General features: G+C 34.1%; 1 protein-coding gene across 9 annotated transcripts in view; it reads right to left on the bottom strand.

Annotated features, from left to right (window-relative positions):
- The window catches only part of LOC138333234 (ensconsin-like), a 61,053-nt gene that overhangs the window by 8,757 nt on the left and 28,278 nt on the right, over positions 1–24,018 (bottom strand). For 5 of the 9 annotated variants that reach the window (XM_069281483.1, XM_069281516.1, XM_069281493.1 and 2 more), the window contains 11 exons: positions 19,294–19,582; positions 16,896–17,027; positions 12,591–12,842; positions 11,715–11,785; positions 10,270–10,557; positions 9,590–9,640; positions 6,747–7,240; positions 5,902–6,082; positions 5,510–5,614; positions 5,146–5,304; positions 4,214–4,830 (listed from right to left, as the gene is read on the bottom strand). In XM_069281483.1, the coding sequence (XP_069137584.1) occupies positions 4,214–4,830; positions 5,146–5,304; positions 5,510–5,614; positions 5,902–6,082; positions 6,747–7,240; positions 9,590–9,640; positions 10,270–10,557; positions 11,715–11,785; positions 12,591–12,842; positions 16,896–17,027; positions 19,294–19,582 (2,639 nt within the window). The remainder of the gene's footprint in view (positions 1–4,213; positions 4,831–5,145; positions 5,305–5,509; positions 5,615–5,901; positions 6,083–6,746; positions 7,241–9,589; positions 9,641–10,269; positions 10,558–11,714; positions 11,786–12,590; positions 12,843–16,895; positions 17,028–19,293; positions 19,583–24,018) is intronic. The other 4 variants (XM_069281508.1, XM_069281548.1, XM_069281539.1 and 1 more) reach the window with 4 other exon arrangements.

The following is a 24,018-nucleotide window of genomic DNA, read 5'->3' as shown; positions in this document are numbered from 1 at the left end:
CTTTTCCAGCTGATAACATACTGAAATACACCCAATGATAAAGGTTATCTGAATCGCTATATAGATAGATTTATTGGATACAAGGTGTAACCGATAAATTTATCTATATAGCTATTCAGATAACCTTTATCTTTGGGTGTATTTCAGTATGTTATCAGCAGGAAAAGAAAACACTGCTGTATATGACCTTTTCTACTTTACAATAAGGAACTGTGAAAAAGAAACTAGAGATTACACCAAAATCTCACAACATAATAAATATTTTTTATCTTTTTATTTCTTCAATCACATAATTTTTTTCCAGTTTGGTTAATTAAAATCGATCATTTTTATGGGAAAGTGTTATTTAAATTCATTATAAAGATTTTAAGGTCTTTTTCTGCTATCAAAATCAGCCAATCTTCTCTCATCTATAAACACTGCTTATTAGTATAAATTGTATTATGGAAAATTTGACAAGCAAGTTACGCTGCAGTAGTTTGAATTAAGCATCCTGATAAATTGCACCAACAGCTAGGGCATGTACCAGTTTGACCCCTGCTGCACCCTATGGCCCCGTCTACATTGATAACTATGATTGACAGTGTAGGTATGGACATCTAGGAGCTGTGGACTTGTCAGTGTATGTGGTCAAGGTCACTCCACCAGTTATAACTTATGGTTACATGTCATCCATTTGATGGCCAATGGTAAAAGGATACATGTACATACAAGTAATAATATTCCCCCATTCCAGTCTGTTTATATGTATCATATATACAGCTGAAAATATTGTAGAGAATTTAATAACTAATGTTTTCTCTTTGCATGTAAAATATGGATATATATAAATATTTCTGAAAATTTTTAAATTGATGCTGATCTCATATATAACTGAAATTCAGACTGAGAGCACTCTGATGTACCAAATATCAAATGTATTTTTCAAACCCACTAATAATGTCTATAAGAAGGACATCTATATATGACATTGGGTTGAGATACAACATAACACAATGGACACTGGTAACACTATAACCCACCTTCTAACGCATGGCCCAATCAAATAGTTATTTTTGGATGTTTTTAGTTCATATCATATTTTAGTTTGCATATCCTATGGAAAGCTTACTGCACCGTCATTTTTGGTAGCAATAGTAAGAAGTTCCAGGAGAAACAACACTGATCAATAGTCAATACTTGACATACATGGACCTTCAAATTCAAATTAAATTGCCTAGTACACTTGAATGAGAAATAAAAGTTTCCTCTATAATGACCTCATCATAAAATGATGATTTTCTTATTCCATACAATGATAGGTAATAACTAGCCATTTTTTGCTGTAATAGATTTCTCTTCTCACGTTATATTTACAGTGTATTAAGCATATACATGACTACTGAAAGTTACTGTACATAACCTACAGTTGACTTTGCCTCCAGCTGAACATTTATATGACAAGTCCAATTATAAAGTCTGACATAAAGGAATGGAGACAATTCACCTACCATGAGAAAAGATATACACTACTGGTGTGTGCGACTAGCAAATTACATGTACGCATAAATGAAATTCATATTGGATCTAGAGGTTTTAGGAGAAATTCATAGTGATCTTTCTTTCTCTAACCCTACTATTTCACTTATCAAATGAAGTGAATAAGATTGAAGTATCACTTTCTTCTTTGATATACCTAAAATAAGATGAAATATTTAACTTTACAGCAAAAACACACTGGAAAATTCTGTGAAAAATGTATGCACATGTATATGACCTTGACCTTTAACCTTTTGTACTTAAAAACAATGTCATGCAAGAACTTCTGGTACTGAAGAAATGTATCCAGTTTCAGTTAAATTGGTCCATACGGGAATTTGAATAATCAAAGAGGATTTTCTTTCCTATTTTAAGTAACAGCGACCTAAATTTATGACTTGTAAAACAATCTGAAGTAACCATTTTGACAAAAGGTCTGCATAATGTTCGAGTTTGAATCACCCAAGGGAACTTGAATTATTAATAGCATGGCGATAGATTTTCTATTTTCAACAACCTTTAACATCCAGACCTGAAATGCAATCTTCAATCGGAACTTTTGGCAAGAAAAGTGTGTTGGATTTTTTTTAAGCCAACTGGCTGAAGTGAATAACTTATTTGCATGGAAACCTTTATGTGGTAAACCTAAATCTGGACATCAAAGCCATGTTTTACCTATGCCGCACAATTGGTGAGCTTTTTCTTTAGTACTGTAACCAGGATTAACACCAACTTTACATGCTTTAATGAGCATAGTTGGATCTTTCAGATTGTTATTTTTGTATGTATGCATAGCTACATTGTAGCTGTTACTGAATATTTTCTCTTAGTCATCAATACAATACCTAGTATATCAATTATATTTACGGTGAGTAAACAAAGAGAAAAGACAACAAAAGATGCACATACACACACAAACTGTGTCTGCATGATACATCGAGTATTTCCCCAGCTGTGGCTTACAGATTATATCCATACTGACTACAATATGGTCCTCATTATATCAAGTCTACAACAACTCCCCATATATAGTCCTTAGTCAGTTTTACAGATATTAGTTATGCCACCTTTCACTTTCATTTTTTGCCATAACAAACTGACATTTTTTTTGGTGCTTCAGTAATACTCATTATTCACACAGCTATGCCTGACTTGGTAGTGTAATTACAGTAAGTATGTCGCTGACATTATAAATACAATGACAATCTCATATCTGTCTGCGCATTCCAAAAGCTTTTTACAACATGACAGTTTTTCTTCATACTTCATAATATTTTCTCCCTCCTACACTATTAATGGGAAAATATATATATATATGTACCTATAGCTATAAACTTTGTATGATCAATTTAGTTTTATGTGTACATTAACTTTGCTAGCGACTTTGAAATCAGATGTCTCATAATGCGTCAATATACAGACATTTTATATGCATTATATGTCATGTTAAGGCCTATAACTTTCATGGTTCCATATGGCACTACCTATACAGTGTATACAGTTATATATCTCAAAGTCATCACTTAAATCAGAATCAATATTTAATGATTTCCAGTTTATGGTGGTCATATATTTATAAGGTATTGATGGAATGCTTTTTCCTTCATTATAAAATATTTTAAAAGAGTCTATGTGAAAATTGCTAATTACTTTTTTTATGTATATACACCAAATAAATTACTAAAAGAAATTTGCGTTTGAACAAACATGCGCCTGACAGTCCGAGTGAGTGATAGATGAAAATCGGTAAAAAGAGATATAATGAGTGCAACATTTGAAAAAGAAATAATGAACAAAGGTGCAGGAAAAAAGAACCAAAACACTATCACTATCATTACACTCAATGATTTTATTGACATATCAATTGAGTTGCCTCCCTTATCATGTAAGCACTCTGACCATGCATGCTATCATATATAAATATGAAATATATTGTGTTTATGATTATATAGACCTCAATATGAATATGCATGCATAAAGCTGCAGTGTAAATCTCATCGGAATCACTTTGGCTCTGATTAATCTCAAAATTCTCAAAATCAAGATAATCCAAAGATCTGTCCATATTTGTGTCCACATACACAGGAATATCACAGTTTAATTGAATACCTTCAACATAACGAAACTCCAAGCACCATATTTCTTCATCAACATATTTCTTACAACTTGCACTACACAAATACACTTTTCTTTTCCTCACAAATGCGTACATCCATGAAATATGTTTTGATGGGAAACACATTTATCCCATACAAAGCAAATGCATCACAACTTTGGTAGAACTGTACTGATTGTTTTGCTTTCAATTGACGAAGCAATAAAAATAAGCTACATTTAAACTTTAGGACCTAATAAAGCATAGAACTCCTTTGCATTTTACCAGAAAAATAATCCACAAATGTCATGTGTATCCAGTTTAACATTGTAGAAAGATCCGTAGAAGGAAGTTCCATTATTAGTATGAAAGTTAACCAAAGTTTATGATGATTCATAGGTTCCGGAAGGGACGAAAGAGAATGTTGAATGTAAAACATGAGCTGTATTTCAGCTAGAATGCTGGCGTGGACACTACACTAAAAGAGTTGAGCCCCTAGTAGCTGGCGCTGTGCGGCAGTAGAAGAGATGAAGTGAGTACCACTTTGGGTAGCAGTACTACGTGAACACAAACACAACACACCAGTGAAAGAAGACTTACCTAGAGTCTATTAGTTCCTGTGGGTACTGTTCCACCTCCCCGTTCACACCGTTGAGTGACGACGAAGACACTTCAGTTTTAATTATCACAGAGTTTGAACCTAATTTTTGTTCCGCTATGGATACATCCTTCGTGGTACTTGTATCACTATCTACACTTCCATCTGACTTGGAATTTCTTGACTCACTTCGTTCACTTTCATTGTCTGCTATCACTGTGGAGTCTATTTGTCCTCCTTTCACTCTCTCATTCTCCTCTATTTGTTCCGCTGGCTCCTGTTTGTTCCCGTTAGTTGTTACATCATTTGTCTTGTCCTCTGTCTTGTCCATGCCGAGCCTTTTTTTACCCATCAGATTCTGAAGAAGGGGCGACTTAAATTTGGGGGTCTCGCTTCCCCCATTCTGAGATTTATTTTCCACAAGTTTTTGTAAAAGAGGTGACTTGAATTTTGGCGTGTCAGAGGTTGGTTGTAGTGTTGTCTTGGCCTTGTCGTCAGCCTTGTCGTCAGCCTTGTCGTCGAGTCCATTCGCCTCATCAGCACTATCCTCTCCACCTTCATTAGATTGGAGACTATTCTTGCTGGGAGAGTTTGATAAAGATTGATATGGAGAATCTCCCTAAATGATGAAAAAATTACAGAATATTAGACACTTCATAAGCTTTCATTTACAAATGGTATAGTGAAACAAAATATTAACATTCAGTCAGACTATCACATCAATCAATTTTACACTGGTATTGTTTAAATATCTGTATTTACTTATATTTGATACATGTATTCATAACAAGAAAGTTGATTGTTGATGTTTCAATCAGACAAAAATATTGCTAAATGCTGGCAAGATATCTTTCCATAAAAATTTGGAAAACATTATGATTAAACTTGACAATAAAATTTAAAGTGAAATCACTGAAATGTAAAGTGTGTGTACCTTATCAGAACCAATGAGGATCATGGAGCTGGACATAGAGCCAGTCATGGAGCCGACCTGTGATCCGGACATGGAACTGCTGGTACCAATCATGGAGGAAGACATGGTTCCTGTCATAGTCGTGTCAGACTTCACTCTCTTCATAATCATCTCCAGTCGCTGGAAGATTTCAGAACAGGAGCATTAGGTAATTTACAGTGTACAGTCGAGACTGTCTGAGTTCAGTCATAAATATACAATTTCAGAAGTTGCTGTCACAGTTTAATCTGATTACTGAATTTTCTAACAACTTCTAACAAAAATCCAACAAATTGCACCTATTGATTTTTTTAGATCATTTTCTTATGTTTCTCAAGGCATATACCTTCTTCCTTTCTTGCCTTTCCTCTTCATCCTTTTTGGCCTTTTCTTGTTTTTCCTTTTCCAATCTTTCTGCTTCCTCTTTGGCTTTTCTGTCAGCTTCTTCTTTCTGTAATCAAAGCCATAACTTTCAAACTCTTCGTGATGAAGTTTTGATTCCATTATTCATATTGGATGTGATTTTGGACAAGAATTCAAATGAAATTTTTTGAATAACAGGAAGCTTTGAAAACACTTCTGAAAAACTTTTACATATCAAGTTACAGAAGTTACATAGAGTGATAAAAAATATAAGATAGGTATCTATAACGTTGAAACTTGAGATATTAAACAGTATTTTATATAGCTAGGATGTTTTGGTTTATGACAGAGAACATTCTACAACATGCCAGATACCTGTTTCCTTTCTTGTTCCAAGCGTTCAGCCTCTTCTTTCTTTCTCAGCTCCTCCGCCTCAATGGCTTTTCTCAGTCTCTCCTCCTCATTTTTCCTTGCCTCTTGAGCTAGTCGGCTGGCTTCCTCTTCCATGCGACGCTGTTCTTCCTCCTCCTGGCGTTGGCGTTCTTCTTCAGCCAGTCTGCAACACATAATTAGTAAATCAACACAAATGTCACATAACACATTGCTGAGTATTTTGCAAAATGTTAACATGAAAGATAAGCACTTACAGGATACTGAAAAACTGATTAACCACAAGAAAGGAAACTTAATATTGAATGTCAAGTAAAAACAAATTCTAATACATTATATACAAATTTGTTAACTTAATCTCCTTACGTTAATATACATGTAACTCACATTTTACTTTTAAGTAGACTTATATGAAATATAGGTATTTTACAAGGTACAGCTTTAAAGATTGTGGTTTACAGAAAGCAAATAAACCATATCTGGGCAATTTAAACAGCTTGCAATATATAATGGAGAACAGTGAAAAAAATCTTAAATAGCTTTTCAAATTGTACATTATTATAAAAGCAGCTGGCTACTGACACGATATGGACTACAATCGGCTGTACCAAGATGAAGTTAGGTCTAACAATGAAGGTCATTACTGTTTGTTCAGGAGATTCACAGAACACCTCGACTTACTAAACCTCTTTCATACAGTAAACTCCACAAAGATCAATACAAAATCAATGTTCAGCTTCCTTAAGTGTATGAATGTGTCAGAGTCAATTTCATTCCCTTCTACAGCCCAATAATTACAGCTGAAGTACACAAGTAATTTTTTGTATTACCTGATCGCCTCTAATCTTTGTCTCTCTAACTCTGCTTCCTTCTCTGCTTTCTCCCTAGCCTGTCTACGTTTTTCAGCCAACTTAGCCTTGTATTCGTCCATTTCTATTTCCTTCTTTGTCTTTGGGGTGGAGGTGGAAGAGGCCGGGGTGGAAGGTGCGCTTGGTTTACTCTGTGTGGGAGTTGCTTGGTTTGTTTCCTCATTTGGCTCCACAATCTTCACAACCTTTTCAGGAGTCTTCTTTTGAGCTGGAGCAGACTTGTCGTCGTTCTCTGACTTGGAGGAGGCTGGGGACACAGATCTAGGAGACATAACCTTAGCAGGTTCCCCTCCTTCTGGAGCCTCACTTTCTGCTGGAGCAGGGCTCTCCCCCTTCATCTCCTCCACAGATTTTGGAGAGGATCTATCCAGAGCTTCATTGCTGCTTTCTTTACTTGTTGGTTTCTTTTTCAAAGGCTCCTTATTTTCTTTGTCTTTTTGTTTCGGTGTTTTTGTCTGCAAGTAAATATCAAAATATTAATCACAGATCTGCACGGAAAAAAATAACTTCATCAGCTTGATTTAGCCAGATGACAACAATTTTTATTGGATTATTATATAATGTCTGCTAATTTATCACCTCTTACATCCCATTAGCTGTAATAAAACACTTGTAATCTAATAAAACTTTGTGGAATGGCCAATGAAAATCAATACTCTTCTGCCTGTGCAACATGCGATAAGGAGAACTTTCACATCAGTCTGGTAGGGAATGTGCAGATGTGTATTTTTACATTGATTTTCGCCCAAGAGCTACCATAAACATTTGAGATCACTGTGATTGAATAGCCAGGTTCTATCTTTTGGTTTTAGTTTTCTTCGGCAACAACAATGACCAATTGTAATGCATATCAGCATCATACATAGGTTATATATATGATTACAACATAAGCGGTATGGTGAATAAATTAAGACACAACCCAATAAACCCTAGACATGTATTTTGTATTAGGCCAAGCTATGATAATGCTACAGAATAAAATCCAACCAAATTTCTGTTCATCTTAACTGAAAGTTTTCCATCTGATTATGGTAGTTCTGTTTATTATCAAAAGAATCAATAAATTTCATTGTACCTGTGATCTAACACTGGCCTTTAAACTTACAATAAAAGAAACAACTAAATGTAGTTTTTTGTGTCATAATAATGTATCACCTTTACTGTCAAGAGATTTTCTAATGTTATAATGTCCCAACTATACTACACTATTAAATCACTGTACAGGTTTCCTTTAATATGTACACCTGGTTCACCGTTGACCGACTACTCCATGCTTTACTACTCGACTGTGACATATTCAGGAATGCTCTTTCTAGAGTGTGTCTGATGGTATTGCTATGAAACAAATTAAATTATAGTGCTGGAAATTTTACCTTAACTGATGATAATTATCAATTAAGATTTTATATTCTATCTGACATTTAATGACTTGCTTGCAAGGAAGTTTACAGTTGTTAACATTGCTTTAATTAAACGCATTTGAGGTTAAGCGAATATTATCAGATAATGAAATGCAAAAATGTAAGGAATTTTTCATTACACATTGTACTATGTTTTTCTATATATTATTGTGTATATAAGCAACCCAACACCAGTTAGTAAGAGCTATAACTGGACTTTTGTAGGACATCTACAGTACATGGATGAAACATACAATACCTATACTATACTAGATATCACAACTTTTCACCCTTATGTACAATGTATATAGATAGATTTCCCCCCACTTTTGTAAATAACATTTCAGACAAAAACAACTGACCAGAAAGAACAACGTAAGAATTTAGAAAAGTTGGTGATTCATGAAAATGTGACTTATAAACTAATGGTTCACATGAAAATCATTCCGGTTTTTTTTTCATGCAAAACATGACTGACAACTACAAAGGTGTAGAATGGGGTGTCGAGAATCACAGACAGCATTCAGGAGGGTCTCCGATAAAAATGTAGTCAAAAAACATAACACAACAGTAACATATTCCATTCTAAACTCTGCTAACCACACAGCATATCAGCTACTACTAGATCTATGAAATAAACTTACAAACTATCCAACAAAAACCTTATAGCCCATGAACAGATTCTATCTTTTTGACCAGGTTAAAGGACAAACTATCTATTGCCATAAGCTTAGCAGTATAAAACTCTTAAAAGACCTTTAGAGCTTGATTGTGGTTAATTACTGATACTATGACATATTGTATTTAATTCAAGGAATGATAAGAATATCTTTGATACCAAAAATAGCCCCCTTTTTCCTCTCTTATTTGCTGAAAATCAAAGAGATCCAATAAATGAACCTTTTATGTTGGTTTTACTCCAATCAGGTTTGGGTAAAGGAGTTTGTCATAGTGCCAAACAAACAAATGTACACTAGGAGAGACAAGATAGAAAAGTACTGTTCATCTTAAACTTAAAAAGTATCTATTTTTTCACTCTAAACATATTTCTACTACAGACTTCTGAGATGATGAAGTCTATATGTGTAGCACACTGCACAAATCAGGAAAACCATGCTGAAATCAAACAACTGATTAAAAATAAAAAAATGTTAGTACATTAGTAAAATAGTTTACAAATGAATAAAATCAATGTAGAGTACATTATGTTAAAGTGCACATCCATAATTAACTTTCAGGAATGACCCACGAATTGAATGTTTTGTCCGACATGTACCATTTTCTCAATCTTTCAAAAATGAAAAATAACAATAAAAGGCACGTAGGTAGGACAAAATATTCCACTAGAAGTCTCCTGATAAGTTAGGGGTTTGCGTGGGTGGTTGATACATGCACTTAACTAACCTTCCTAGGAGAAGATTGGGGCGCTACAATTGTAACAGATTTCTTTGTTCCCTGCAAAAAGGGCAGCACACACAGTTTTAAGTATTTGTTGAAATTATAACTTCTTATTGAAGTACAGTGGAACCTTGTGTTAACTTGACTTCTTTTTTTAAAACTCAAAGCCCATGTATACTTTGAAGTATTTTTTTTTGTCTCCAAAATCTTAGCACTAATCATTCAAACTCATGTAGTAATAGCAACTGTCCTATCAACTTCAAAATGACAAGGTTCAACTGTACTAATGATATATACCACTAGGCTACAAAATTGTCACAAAATAATCTTATAAAGGTTTGTATATATGAAATGACTACTTATAAAAAAGAAAAGAACTTTACATTCATATGTACATGATGATCATTAGTTATTCCTCTCAATCTGTTATAATCCTCTCTTGTTGTACAACAGAAATCAATATATCTTATGATGAAGCCAGTATGTTACTGATAACCAGAATAATATACAGAACATACAGCAAAGCAAAACTTTGGTTTCTGTATGACACACAATGTAAGCCAGAAAATATACACTGATAGCAGGATCTTCAAACAAAATGGTCATTTCTTACAGGCATAATGACCTCATCGACATGACAGGTCCAGCATTCCTTAAGTGTCCTAATGCTCAGATGCAATATTTACCTTAGTGGGCGTGGCAGCCCGTTCTCTAGTGGGGGTCGCACGGTCCTTCACAGTTTCAGCTGGTGTCTCATTCTTGTACTTGGCTAGCCTTGGTGTTGACAGGCGGTCAATCGTCTGCTGACTAACCCGTGATGTAGGTGTTGACCGATCTGTTGATCGCTCTGGTGTTTTTTCGTGATCACTGCCTTGATTCTCCTTCACTTCTTTTTTCTTCTCTGCCAGTTTCTGAAGCTCTGCCTTTCTTTTCTCTGTAAGTTTTCTTATATCTACACTGCTTCCTTTTTTCTCCTACAAAACAAACATTTCCCTATACTATTAATCTATTGAAGTTTATAAACTAAAGTATAGAACTTAATGGCTCTATGAGACAGGGGACATCAGTAGTAAGAACACAGTTGAAAGGTAATTTGCTAAAATAACTACCAAGTACAATATTGAGTAAGTTGATTGTCACTATTCCCTTTGGTTGTTAACATTAAGTTATTCTTATAATAAAAAAAAAAAATTACTACATATGTATATATATAAAATTGTTGAATCAATCATGTATATTACCAGTAGATAATCTTTACCAATGCCAAACATAGTAATTTACTACTTGTGCTTTATTCTTTTAGCATGTCTTATATGATTGAAAGCCAATATTTGTAGTTTATTATGTAAACTAAAACTCTGCTTATGTATTTTCATGACTTTCAAATACAGGTATAAGTTTTGTTAATGCAGGACTAAAAAGATACCAAAAATGTATATGAACCTGGCATGGGTGAATCCAATCAATACATAATACATGGTGAGAGTTTAGCTGACACAGGCTGTCTGTAGGAAAATACAGATATGCTGTATTCAGCACTTTGAGCGAGACTGAGGACATGTGACATCACCTAATAGTACAGGTGTTTACAACCTCTAACAAAGTGATTCCAGATAATCTAACTACCACCTTCTCCAGATATAGGTTATATCATAAAGGATGTAAATTGGTCATTGGGCTCCAATTTAAATTCTAGATCTCTATCTCCTGATAGTCACCTGGTTGTTTAGCAGGACAAAATTTCTACCTTTGTGATTGAGATGAAATACCAACTGAGCTAATTGTAGTATCATGTTACAGGTAATTCATACCAGAATAAGACACGAACCTCTTAAAACTGTGAATTCCTGGCTTTTGTACACAACCCCAGACGCACCAAATACTTAAACTGGTCAGGTGTAAAAGCAATAGTGTGAACTATGATTACCATACTTGACTGGTATGGGGGTTCTTCTCTATAGATTACCTGGTACGTATTAACAACGCATCAAGTTGGAAATATCTTAAACCAAAGTCAGTTGATGAAGGATAATGTTGGGTCAAACTATTGAGCTTAGGGGCTAGCTGGACTTGCACCTAATGAAAATCAGCAATCAGTATACTTATTCTATATATGGTAACACAATTTCACCTTCTTTTCCTGTAGGTTCTGTTCATCTTTCTCTCGTTTAGGAGTTGATCTCACAGGTGTCTTCTGGCGATCTAAGAAGAAAAATGTATATGAAACTAAGTAGACATTTGCCTGACAGTGTAGTGTGCTGAAATATTGATGAGAACTTGTCTGGAAATAGATCAATTGTAAAGAAAAAAACTTTCACAGATTTTCTATGCAAAGCTATTGAAAAAGAGTGAATAAATATATTCTGACTGAAGTCAACAAACTCAGTGTTATTAATATTAATCTCGTTCTTTATGACAAAGACTTTGGACACAAAATCAGATAAGAGCATGAACTCATGCATCATCCACAAGTTGTCTACGTAATCAGATTTTCACTATGATAATCAATATTCATTGCCACAAAGTCGGTTCGATTTTCATTGTAGGGTTTGTGATCAGGCCTTGAAGAGATCGATATTATCACAAACTATTGAGACAGCCAACAAAATCTAGAAATACCATAGTGCTTCCACTTTAGTTACGCTATCAAGCAGCATTGCATATATGTGTATTACATTATGACAACTTTATAATAAGTGGTCCTAATTTGCAGATCTGGAGGTCAGCTCAGTGTGACTTCCTAAATTCTGAGCGAATATGAACTTGTATCTTGTATAAATAAATTTTGAATCTTTAAATCAGGTAAAATATATACACCTTTGTATTTATTAACTTCCGAATTAAAGAGAGAGTCATTGAATTGTTTCTCACAATAGAATTCTTGCAAAATTTCCTGTTTATTTTGAATTTTGTTAAACTATGACATAACAGGTGACCGCTATACCTAACCTCTAGCATATTACTAGTTAACTCTAAAAGACTCATAATGGACCTACAATGTACCTACCTCTGGCTAGTCTGTCTGTGCTCTTGCTTCGAGAGGCTCCCTTTGGACTCTCCACAGAGATGAAGCTTGGTACAGATCCTGCTATACTGGCTGGTCGTGGTTTCCTAGGGGTTGTCTTCGGGTCCCTCAGTCGGACATTCTCTCTTGTACTAAGGTTCATGGTGCTCTTGGGACGGGTCGGGGGAGTGCCACTTGGTGCTAGAAAAGAGCGACTTCGCTTCGTGGGACCTGCCTCAGGGATTGCGTTTAACACTGCCACGGGGACATGGTTCAGTGATTTTTCGGTGAATCAAAGTGCCGCCAAAACCAAACCAAATATGGTGCCAACAAGTTTGTTGTGGAGTTATCCAAATTTGGAATGGATGGGTTGATATGGATGAATGGATTGGTAAATGAATGGGATGGGAGGAGAGACAAAAGGAAAAAAAGAAAAGAAAAAATACAACATCAATCAAAGGTTCACAAACAACATGAGCAAAACTGGTTATGATGAGAGTATGTGATTATGTAGTTAGGTAGTAAGCAGTGTCCTTCACCTCTGGGTGTTAAACTGCTGACCAAGGGTCACCACCTCACAGGAGTACTATATGTTATAGTGGTCAGTAACAGTAAAAATCAAGCTAGGATGGATACACACAAGACAGTCATAACATGTATTGTCACAAGATTCACAAGATGTAAGGAGCGTAACAAACTAACAACAACTGTACAAAGCATGATTTTACAATCTGTAAATGACCTCTTGGTCACAAGACAGGATAAGACTGCCTGTAAATAGTAAAAGCTAGCTATGATTTGTTACCAAATTAAATGTTTGTGATTTTGGTTTGCTCTCAAATAGTTCATATTGAATTTAAATAAAATTTTACCTGAACTTTTACAATAATCTTGTGACATACAATATTGCACAACTGTTAACTCTATGATTTGCTGTATATCTATGAAAATGGTTAAAGTGCTAAATTGAAAACTGATATGGTACATAAAATTTTGTAATGCATGAATCAAAACCACATCACTAAAGCATTGAAAGAAGCTGAATAAATATTTTTGATCTCTTAGAATCCAACTTGAAAGAATGAAATTTTTCATTATAAAAGAAGGTTACATCACAGGATGATGCACCGACAAGTTACTTTAGAAGATAATGATGCAGACTGTTTTCATTGACGTTGGAGGTAGTCACTCAATGATTTATACACTGCAGATTGTAATATTGATCCTGTTTTACCTGCACCGGATGGCCTTATATAGAGTTTCCATAATAGACACGTACAGCAAATCACTCGTCACAGTCTGCAACACTTATACTGTATCTAACGTAATAAACACTCCTGAGGTTCATAGTTTAATGAATGAACAGAATCCTGTGTTTCTGAGGAACATGACAAAGAACTTTGATTACTACCTTGGTTGTGTTTCTGATAGGAAAGACATTGTAGCCTTATCGCCTGACAGGCCATGAGGTGGTCACCAGCTACTACCAGTAAAAATTCCTATTGTTCATGGTTCAATAAACCAAACAAACAGTATTTCAAAATAGGTTTAGCATATGGAGTGGATATAACATTAGATATAGTAATCATATATCTATACCAGTTGTTATGTGTTTATTATGCAACTTACATCTACCAGTATATGATCAACTTATCAAATGCAAAAAGAATATTTCTACAGGTAATGATGTACATGCAATTAATACAAGTAAATAGATAAATATAAAGAAACATGTCCATGCCCTATGAGTAACACCTAAAATAGACAATACGAATTTAAATTTTAATTAAACTTATCAAAACCTACCCATGAAAATTTATGCTTCAGATCTTGGAATAACTGAGTAACATTCAACTGAAACTACCAAATACTTTGAGATGATACATTCTTCTTACAGTAAAAAGAGTGTTATCAATCAATGTCAGTTCTAGTCAAAGATATTTATATATAGCAGCAATATTTGCCTTGTATTTGAATTCCTTTCTGTTTCAGAAATCAGTAAATGTACCTAAACAAACAGGCCTTTTATTTCCATTTGATGATTTAAACATTTTTTATCCAATTATCTTTTTATGTCTAATTTGTATCCTCAAAGATGAAAGGCAAATCCATCAATAAATCTATTGTAGTTTTAGTCCTGTTTGGCCACTGATTGACTGATAAAAACACCCAATAACAGAAAAAGCTGATAAAGTGGATCAATTCTCCAGTTGACCGTGTGAGAAGTTACAATGTTGACCCTAATCATAACACATTAACATGTTAATTATGGATGAGGGACCTTAGGTTATGATATTAATTTACTATAACTGGTGTTTAAAACAACTGAATTATCTATAAGTAGAGTTTTATGTGTTGTGATTTTGACAGTGATGTGGTCTTGGATCAAACCAAGTACAACAACAATATGGTGTGAAGTGAAAACGCCAAAAAACAACTAGTGATAGAATTAAAAGATTACACAAAATAATATAAAACTAAGTAAAAGTATAGAAAAATAAGTGAAATGTTACAAAAATAATCAGCCTTAGTTAATTAAACAGAATAAAAAGAATAGACAAACTTAAAACAGTTCCCATTCATCTACTAACATCTCATCAGGTTTCACTGTTTAAAGACTTAATTGCTAGGAATACCAGCGGTTCTTAATTTTTAAGTAATTTTCTTTCTTTGAATTTTTTTCTTGGGCAGAGTATATCAATTTCAGTAAATGACAACCAATGCCATATAAAATGTATAAAATAGCCTATGATATTTCAGTCATGCAACTTGCTTCAGTTAAGTCATGCAAATTAGTAAGGCTACATGGTTATAATAACATAACAATTAATTATTATTCGCATGACAAAATAATATCAACATTTAACAAGAATCCATTATATCTATATAAATCATAACATTTATAAAATCAATGAATAGAGACATAAAATTTATCAATATTTGCTAGAAACATGCGTCATATCGCATCTTTGATATCACATTAAATGGACAAACACAAGACAATCACGGCCATGATAGCTATGTAAACAATTCCAATAATGAACATCAGAAGTAATCACTTCATTCCTTTCCCACATCCATTTACAACTTTAAAATTCGGAAAAATAACAGTATTTTAGCACAACATTTCAACCTAATGAAAATGACAAGATTGAACTGCAGATAACTCCTCTGTCGCAAAGACTGGGTGACTATCACCTACACATTAATGGAATTCACTGGTGAAAAGATGGCTTCCCCGGAAATTTGATTTAAATACAGATATAGCCTTGGAGCAAAGTCAAGTATTGGCATCTTAATAAAGTATTAAAGCATATAGAGGATGCTTCATCTTCTGTCTTAAAGGAGAATCCTATGGACAGAAGAACTCAAAGAGGTTGACAATAAAACTTTATTATCTATTTTATAACATGTCAAAGTTTTAACAACTTATTTTCATTAGCCTAATCTAAAGAGGTTAAACAAACTTTATAACAACATTTAGCTTGCAGCCATTGTTTCCTACTTTTTTCTGTTGTTTTTAAGGTTTGAAGGTGGGAAATGAATTAGCAGATCATATCAATGAATTGAAATGTATGTTTTGAAAGAACACACTTCCTTCCCATTTCAAAAAAAATAATTTGATGTTTTTCTCTTCTTCTTTTTGACAATGTCATCTGCTTCAAGAGGTGTTATTACAATCTAAAAATAACTGTTCTTTAAACCACAAATATTAAACTGTTTTTAAACCTCACAATTTTGTTTCAGTGTCTTCACCTTCAACAATTTCAAATCCTGTCTGACTAGCTACTATGGTATTTGATCTACTGATAATATCAAAATCAATTCTAAATTCCTTTTCCACCCCTAAAATTATATATTTCATTTTAACCGTTGACAGAAAACAAATCTAGGATCATGTTAACGGTAAATTAAAGATTAACCTCTGAAGCAACCCTATAAAATATTGACTTGTAGAAGTGAAGTGTGTGGCCTTCAAACCCACAAATATACAAATGACATATTTGCAGAACTAAATATTAAACAAAGGAAGTGAGGCCAATCATTTTGATCCGATCTTGCCTTGAGGATCCCCCTAATAACTCATAATTATCAATACAAGACAATCTAAATTGTAAAGAGATCTGTATTGTTAGGTCTGGATATTTGATCTTCCCTCACTTTCCCTATGGGAAATTGATTAAATGGCAATGTAAGACATTAATATTGTAACCACCCCCCCCCCCCTTTCCCTTTCCCACTACTATACTATGAAGAACATGGACGGCACAGGACATAGTGAGACAGACACAGTTAACATAAGCTTACCCAGGAGCGACTCTGTCGGTCTACCCCGAACACTGAGATTGCCACTCGAGGAGAAATCACGCTTAGACGAGTGATAGAGGGCCCCTGTAGACGCAGACAGGAGTTTGGAAGGAGGACTAGATCCGGGATAGCCTAAGGAGTTAAGAAACAGGCAATGCAGCAGGCAAAACACAAACAAATTCAACAAAATGCATCTAATGCAACAAAATACAATTATCAATACTACTTTTTAAAATGCAATGGCAATCATTACGTCATTTCTAATCCATATGCAACAACATATTTTATCAATGCCGATTAATATTCAGCTCCAGGCATGAAAGTTACATGTTAACGCATATAACGCAATTGCTTTTCACACAGATTAGTTTTCTGTCTACGAAACATTAGATAATATAAAACTTGCAATTATTTTCCATATGCTGTACTTTTTATCAAAATATGAAATCAAATTATCTCCTGTGTAAACATGTCTGTAAAGCATATCACGTATTCAGTCAAATAACAATACAGTGGCTCATTGACGATGAAGCAATCAGCAGATGTGAGGTAAATTATAATTTCTATTGCAATATGAATAAACACTTTTGCTCACATGCACTTCATGCACTGCAAAATGACTTTTTAATATTTTCTAAAATGTTCTTGTTATGATTGTATTACATTTAAATATATTAGTTTTCCAAAATATGATAAACAAATCTACTGTTAGAGAGATTGAAACACAACACCTTTATAGAAGATTCCAGACAAAATTTTGTGAAAATATATTCTAAAATGTAAGAGTGCTATACTTTGATTAGATGAGCTTTATCATAAGATATATTGATATCGCAAAAATGCTGGTTAAAAGGTACATGACCTTCAACATTGTTAGTTCTAGATAGCTTATTTGTGTATACCAAGCATTGACTGACAGTCATGTTCCCATAATGCATGTTTACTTGGTAAACTTAACAAAAAACTGCAGTTCACATTGACCTGCCCTTTAGTGAAGACAGTCGTTATAGCTATCCCGCCATAAAAATAATGAGTCAATGTTAATGTCAAAAAGCTATGACATTATCCTATGGGCCATCATCTTGCAGCATATGTACAACTTCACCATTTTCAATTTTTTTATCAACCGCGTTCAACAAATTCTTCCTGATTTTTTCCTGTGTTTAATTTTCTTCGATCGAATGAATTTGCACAGCTTTGAGCTTGTATTACGGCTATAAACTTTTTCAAACTGTCAGTAAAACACAAATAAAAACAGCCTTTTTTTTTCTGCTGGTGGACAATTCTCGCCTCAATAGAACTGTACACCAGTACATGAATCAATGATTAACTAGGTTCTTATAGAATTACACAATTCATCAACATATTTTTAAAATAAATCTTTAACTTTTGTAATTTGTACAAGAAATATATGTATAATTTTTTAATAAAGGAATCAATACCTGGTAGTTTCATTGATTCATCGAGAAATAAGGCCAGAAGATTGTGTAGATCAGTTCAGTACATAGCAAACTTATCAATTATGCTTATTAATTTCTTATATAGGTTATTACTAAAACTTTCTATGATTGTTTTTTTTTTTAATTATTCTGCATTCAGCAAAGCTCTGGTTTTAAATCCTAGTGTCTGTTATATGATATTAGTGCTCACTGCAAATCAACTAAACTAAAACTACCAACCACCAAAAGCAGAAATTTGTATTTGTATGTTAGTAAAACTACAAATAAATATTGAGGTTAAGTGAATATATAGGATATATAGTAAAGTAAAGACGTACTGAAAGAACATCTAAAAAAATAAACCAGAGTTAGCAAGAGCGGGAAATACAACATGTCAAATAAACGGAATATTGCATGCCGAAAAAAAGCTCTCTCCCCATCCTCGAAATTCAGGTAGGAAAAATTGGCAAGAATTCTGACAGCAAGGCTTTGATTCTAAAATCAGGGAAGCACCTTCTTCTAAATAATAAATCGATTCATTAAAGAGAAGAACTTTGAGATTTCTGAATAATTAATAATTAGGTCTTTCTCTGATATAAATATATGTGCTAAAGCTTTTGACCTGAGGTATATTGGGTTTCATTCAGTATCATGTAAAAAGAACAGTTAACATTTTCAAATGATGCGATTGTTTCATTCAAAGTAACAATATCTGGAAAGTGTACCTTATGTCACTGAACAAATGTCAATATAATTACATTTTTAAGAAGTAAAGTCATTACTGTCCAAATTGGTTTGTTCAAATTTCAATTACAAAGATATCAAATTTGCAATGAATCAAATTGTAAAGGTATTTCTTCTAAAAATATAAATTTCTAGTTGATAAAAAAAATTTAATCTCTTATTTTTAAATTTGACAAATGACATGTTGCAGTGTTAATGAAAAGAAGAGCACATACCAGTGAGGCGATTAATATCAATACAGCAGTGCCGCCTGACCGTGCTGCAGGCGGACACGGCCCGACGCTGGGGTCGCCACGAGTCCGAGTCGGACCCGTTAGGTGAGCGACGTATAAGCGCACTATGAGACGAAGAGCGTCGTCGATCTACTGGCTGACACACTTCTCTAGGTGTACGGCTGCCAAACCCGTACACCAAGACTCGCCCACCTTTTCTACCACTCGCCTTCCACTGCTCGTATCGAGTAAGTCGTTCCTGTGACTTTTGGATGATGGACTCTTTCCTCGCCTGGAACAGATTAAATAATTTTATTAGATTAACATTGGTATGGAGCATTTGGCACTAATTGGAAGCATAAGTTCTTAATATAGATAGTTTCATGTTGATTCCTCAAATTGAAAATGTCACTTTCATGATAAAACAATGACTATTTTATTATTACCATTTACTCATAAAATCACTTTTCTCATTACAAAATTTTAAGTTTTCAGTGCAGTGTATGCTACCTCCATCCTTATGAATGTTGACCTAATCATGATTTGTGAATTTTAATGGAAGTCAGCAAATTTTGAAATGAAACTGATGACCTCATACTGCATGAATATCGGTCAGCTTTCTGGAATAGTGTTTTTATACACATTACATTAAGGTTTTGTATTCCTTTCAATCATTGCAATAAAAATGTCTATGTTTCTAAGTCGGCTGTTGTCACCAGGATAACTCAGATTCATTTTACAACCCTTATCATTTTCTTCTCTCTATAAACATTACATGAAAGGTAAATTAAGCCTTTCTGATACCAAACAACCCACTGCAGCACAAGTCTGACATATATGCAAGGTCTGCATTTAACATCCGTCAACTGACGTTGAATAAAAATCAATAAAACCCCACTTAATTGAATCAGTATTGTAAGCTTAATCTCAGCAATATTCAAAGAGTCATTATCAGGTTTGCTGTGAAAGTATAGAGTCTATAATAGAAATTCTCATCAGGAACTAATGCCACAAAGAACAACATTATATATATATATTTTTTTGGTTTCAATTCCCAGCAAATAGACAAGTATTCTATATTAAACAAATTTTAATCTTGATTTCAAAGCTGCACTAGATTAAACCCCGGTGGTCATTAGATAAGCAGTATAATCAAGGAAAACTAGAACAAATTGTCATCAAACATGTCAAACACCCAAAACCTTGGACACCAACACCTACCGTGTCAAATACCACAATTAGACATTAAAGTATCAGTATCTAATCCCTCTAATGTAACAGTGAATTTGCATTGACCCACAAAGAATCATGTTAAGATGATACATCCGAAACAGATTTTTAATCCAAACTGTAACATGCAACACAATATTACAGCGGCCATTCCTTCTGATCGAATTAACATGTACACAGTTTCTGTATATCCAGTACAGGTGTAAGATATGCTGGATCCGCAAACACCTTCAACATTCGACTGACTCACCCCATCAATCCAGCACCAATGACATAATCCCTTAAAAGATCAATAATTCCATAAATATCTAACCTCTTCCCCTGGTTCATCTGCAAACGATATCTGACGGACCATCTCAATTTCAGCCATGTCTATGCTCTTCCCTACCAAGAATGTATGTACAGATGCACTCCCAGCAGCAGGACCAATACCACAATACTAAATCTAGACCGTACTGGAATTTCTCCACCAATTGTTGCTGGAACAACCCTCTCGGTAAAAGACAATGGAATTTCTCACCGACCCTTCATTACACATTCACTATGACAAACAAAATGAGTCACTCCCTTTCCAACTCCATGCAATAGCATGCAACACCGGGAAACCTTACTGATATTGGAACTAACGCCTCTCCGGAGCGTGCATGCAGATCAATCCGCCATTGTAATTACAGTTAATTGAACATTTTCCAAACAGATAGAATTTGGAAGTATAGGTGCAAAGGAAAGACTAGGGATATTATAGATAAGATTGTGTATTACTTTTTAGTACTAACCATACAAGAGCACCAGCCAGATGGAATTCCGGTAGATGACTTATTTGCTACTGAACGATTAACACACTTAATCAATACATGGAAGCCATTGAAAAATCAATCCATGGTCATCCATGCATACAAAATGATATTTTTTGCCATTTCGTTTTTAAAAAACAGTTGTGGGGCTGAAATTCCATTTAAACTATTCCTATTTTTATATACTCCTTTTTTATACAGAAGATGACATATTGACACAGTTCATTGCTGTACTGGTATAGATACTCCCACTATTTAGACCTATCATGATAGTAGTACTAACTGTCGACTACTGGTAAGATTTGTTTGCCTACTTAACTACTCTCACTATGGCGATATATGTGAATAAATCAGAAGTAGTTTCCTGCAGTGCATAGATCAATGTAAGCCTGACTCAATCTGTAAATTACATGTATCACTAAGGGATTTGTACTTCACATCTAACAAACAATGTAAGCCTGACTCAATCTGTAAATTACATGTATCACTGAGGGATTTGTACTTCACATCTAACAAACAATGTAAGCCTGACTCAATCTGTAAATTACATGTATCACTGAGGGATTTGTACTTCACATCTAACAAACAATGTAAGCCTGACTCAATCTGTAAATTACATGTATCACTGAGGGATTTGTACTTCACATCTAACAAACAATGTAAGCCTGACTCAATCTGTGTAAATTACATGTATCACTGAGGGATTTGTACTTCACATCTAACAAACAATGTAAGCCTGACTCAATCTGTAAATTACATGTATCACTGAGGGATTTGTACTTCACATCTAACAAACAATGTAAGCCTGACTCAATCTGTAAATTACATGTATCACTGAGGGATTTGTACTTCACATCTAACAAACAATGTAAGCCTGACTCAATCTGTAAATTACATGTATCACTGAGGGATTTGTACTTCACATCTAACAAACAATGTAAGCCTGACTCAATCTGTAAATTACATGTATCACTGAGGGATTTGTACTTCACATCTAACAAACAATGTAAGCCTGACTCAATCTGTAAATTACATGTATCACTGAGGGATTTGTACTTCACATCTAACAAACAATGTAAGCCTGACTCAATCTGTAAATTACATGTATCACTGAGGGATTTGTACTTCACATCTAACAAACAATGAATAGCTAGATGATCTAAAATCCATTACAAGTATACAAAAAATGTTCAACAATCATTTCCCCTGTAAATGTGAAGAGCCTTTCTATAATGGGCAGATTGTTAGAATTCAAATTTCTAACAAAATCAAAGAAGCCTGCACCTGAGCAATACACATACTGATATTGCAGACAGGTGTTAATCCTAAACAGGTGATTTTAGACTGAGGTTTAACAAGTAATAGATAAGTGATCTTAGGCAGCCTTGAAGTACCTAGAAGGTAGAAGATATGTTCAATACAACAGATTTGCTAGTGATATTTCATTGGTAGAGACATAATCATTTCTTTACTGTCCACATCAACCTGAGTTTCTTTCTGGAAAAAGCCTCCGAGTCTATGACCTTCAGCTTTCACAGTTCGCCTATGTATAGCATAAGCTATTAGCCTCCATTCAAGGGGGCTGACCTATTGAATTAATCCAATCATTCACAGTTCTGATCAAATGAAAAAATCCCATCTTCAATCTGATTCATGCAGAATGTTACTATATCAGACCATGTATGATAGCCATTCAATAGTACATTAAATCTCAGCAACAAGCTACAGCAGCGATCTTCCAAGCTGTCACAAAAAGATTATAATGGAACCCTGCAGCTACCAAATAATTTCCCTCCTTTTTCTTTATTGGATAAACTGTTTTCCAGGTAGCAATCTGGGAGCATATGGAAAGGTGTTAATGACATACATGTCTGCCAAAGGCCCTCTGTATATGTACAAAGCTTGAACAACCAAATCAATAATCTGCTGGCCTCCGACACAAACATATGTTGCTGCTTGATAAATATTTTTTCTGTCTGTATCTAGCAGTCATCAGTTGGCCATACACATATATATACACACATATAGATTACTTTCACATTCAAGACTTCTATTAACATACGGTTCTTTTTATCATTTCCATATGAGTGTATAGTCGAGCAGCAATAATCCTGTAACGTTAGACCTTTGGTTTTTACAAAATTATCTCCCTTTAACAAAATTCAATAAAAAAAATATATATATTATTCAAGATTTGCATTCACATTCAAGATGTGATTAACATGTGATTCATTTTTATTCTTTTTATCATTTCTATATGAGAAAGTATATATAGTCCAGTTGCATTTTAAAATACTGCAGACCTTGACTTTTACAAAATTATCTCCCCTTAAACATCATTTGATAAGGTCAATACATGGTTTAATTAACCTAAGAAAAAATATAAACTGAGGAACCACACGAATCTATAATAGCTAAATGAAAATGTGAAAAATAAATTGATTTAACTGTAAATCAACAATCAAAACATAAGAGAACAGAAACTTAAATGGAGGTCATGCCTTATAGCTAGATAGCTAGCTGAAGTCTGGTTAATAAAATTACATTATACCTGCAAAAGCACAATCATATTTCAAATTATACAAGCAGTTTTCCATAAAAGCAAGTAAGAGCTGTCAAATACAAATAGATCCATCTTTGTGATTTATTGGTCAGGCACTAGCAATATTTGTATTGATTTTAACTTATCAAGAGAATGTGTCAT

This window comes from Argopecten irradians, chromosome 1 (genome assembly GCF_041381155.1).
Source record: "Argopecten irradians isolate NY chromosome 1, Ai_NY, whole genome shotgun sequence".
NCBI lineage: Eukaryota > Metazoa > Mollusca > Bivalvia > Pectinida > Pectinidae > Argopecten > Argopecten irradians.
Note: the sequence above shows the minus strand (reverse complement) of the source record. Positions and strands in the feature narration are given on the sequence as shown.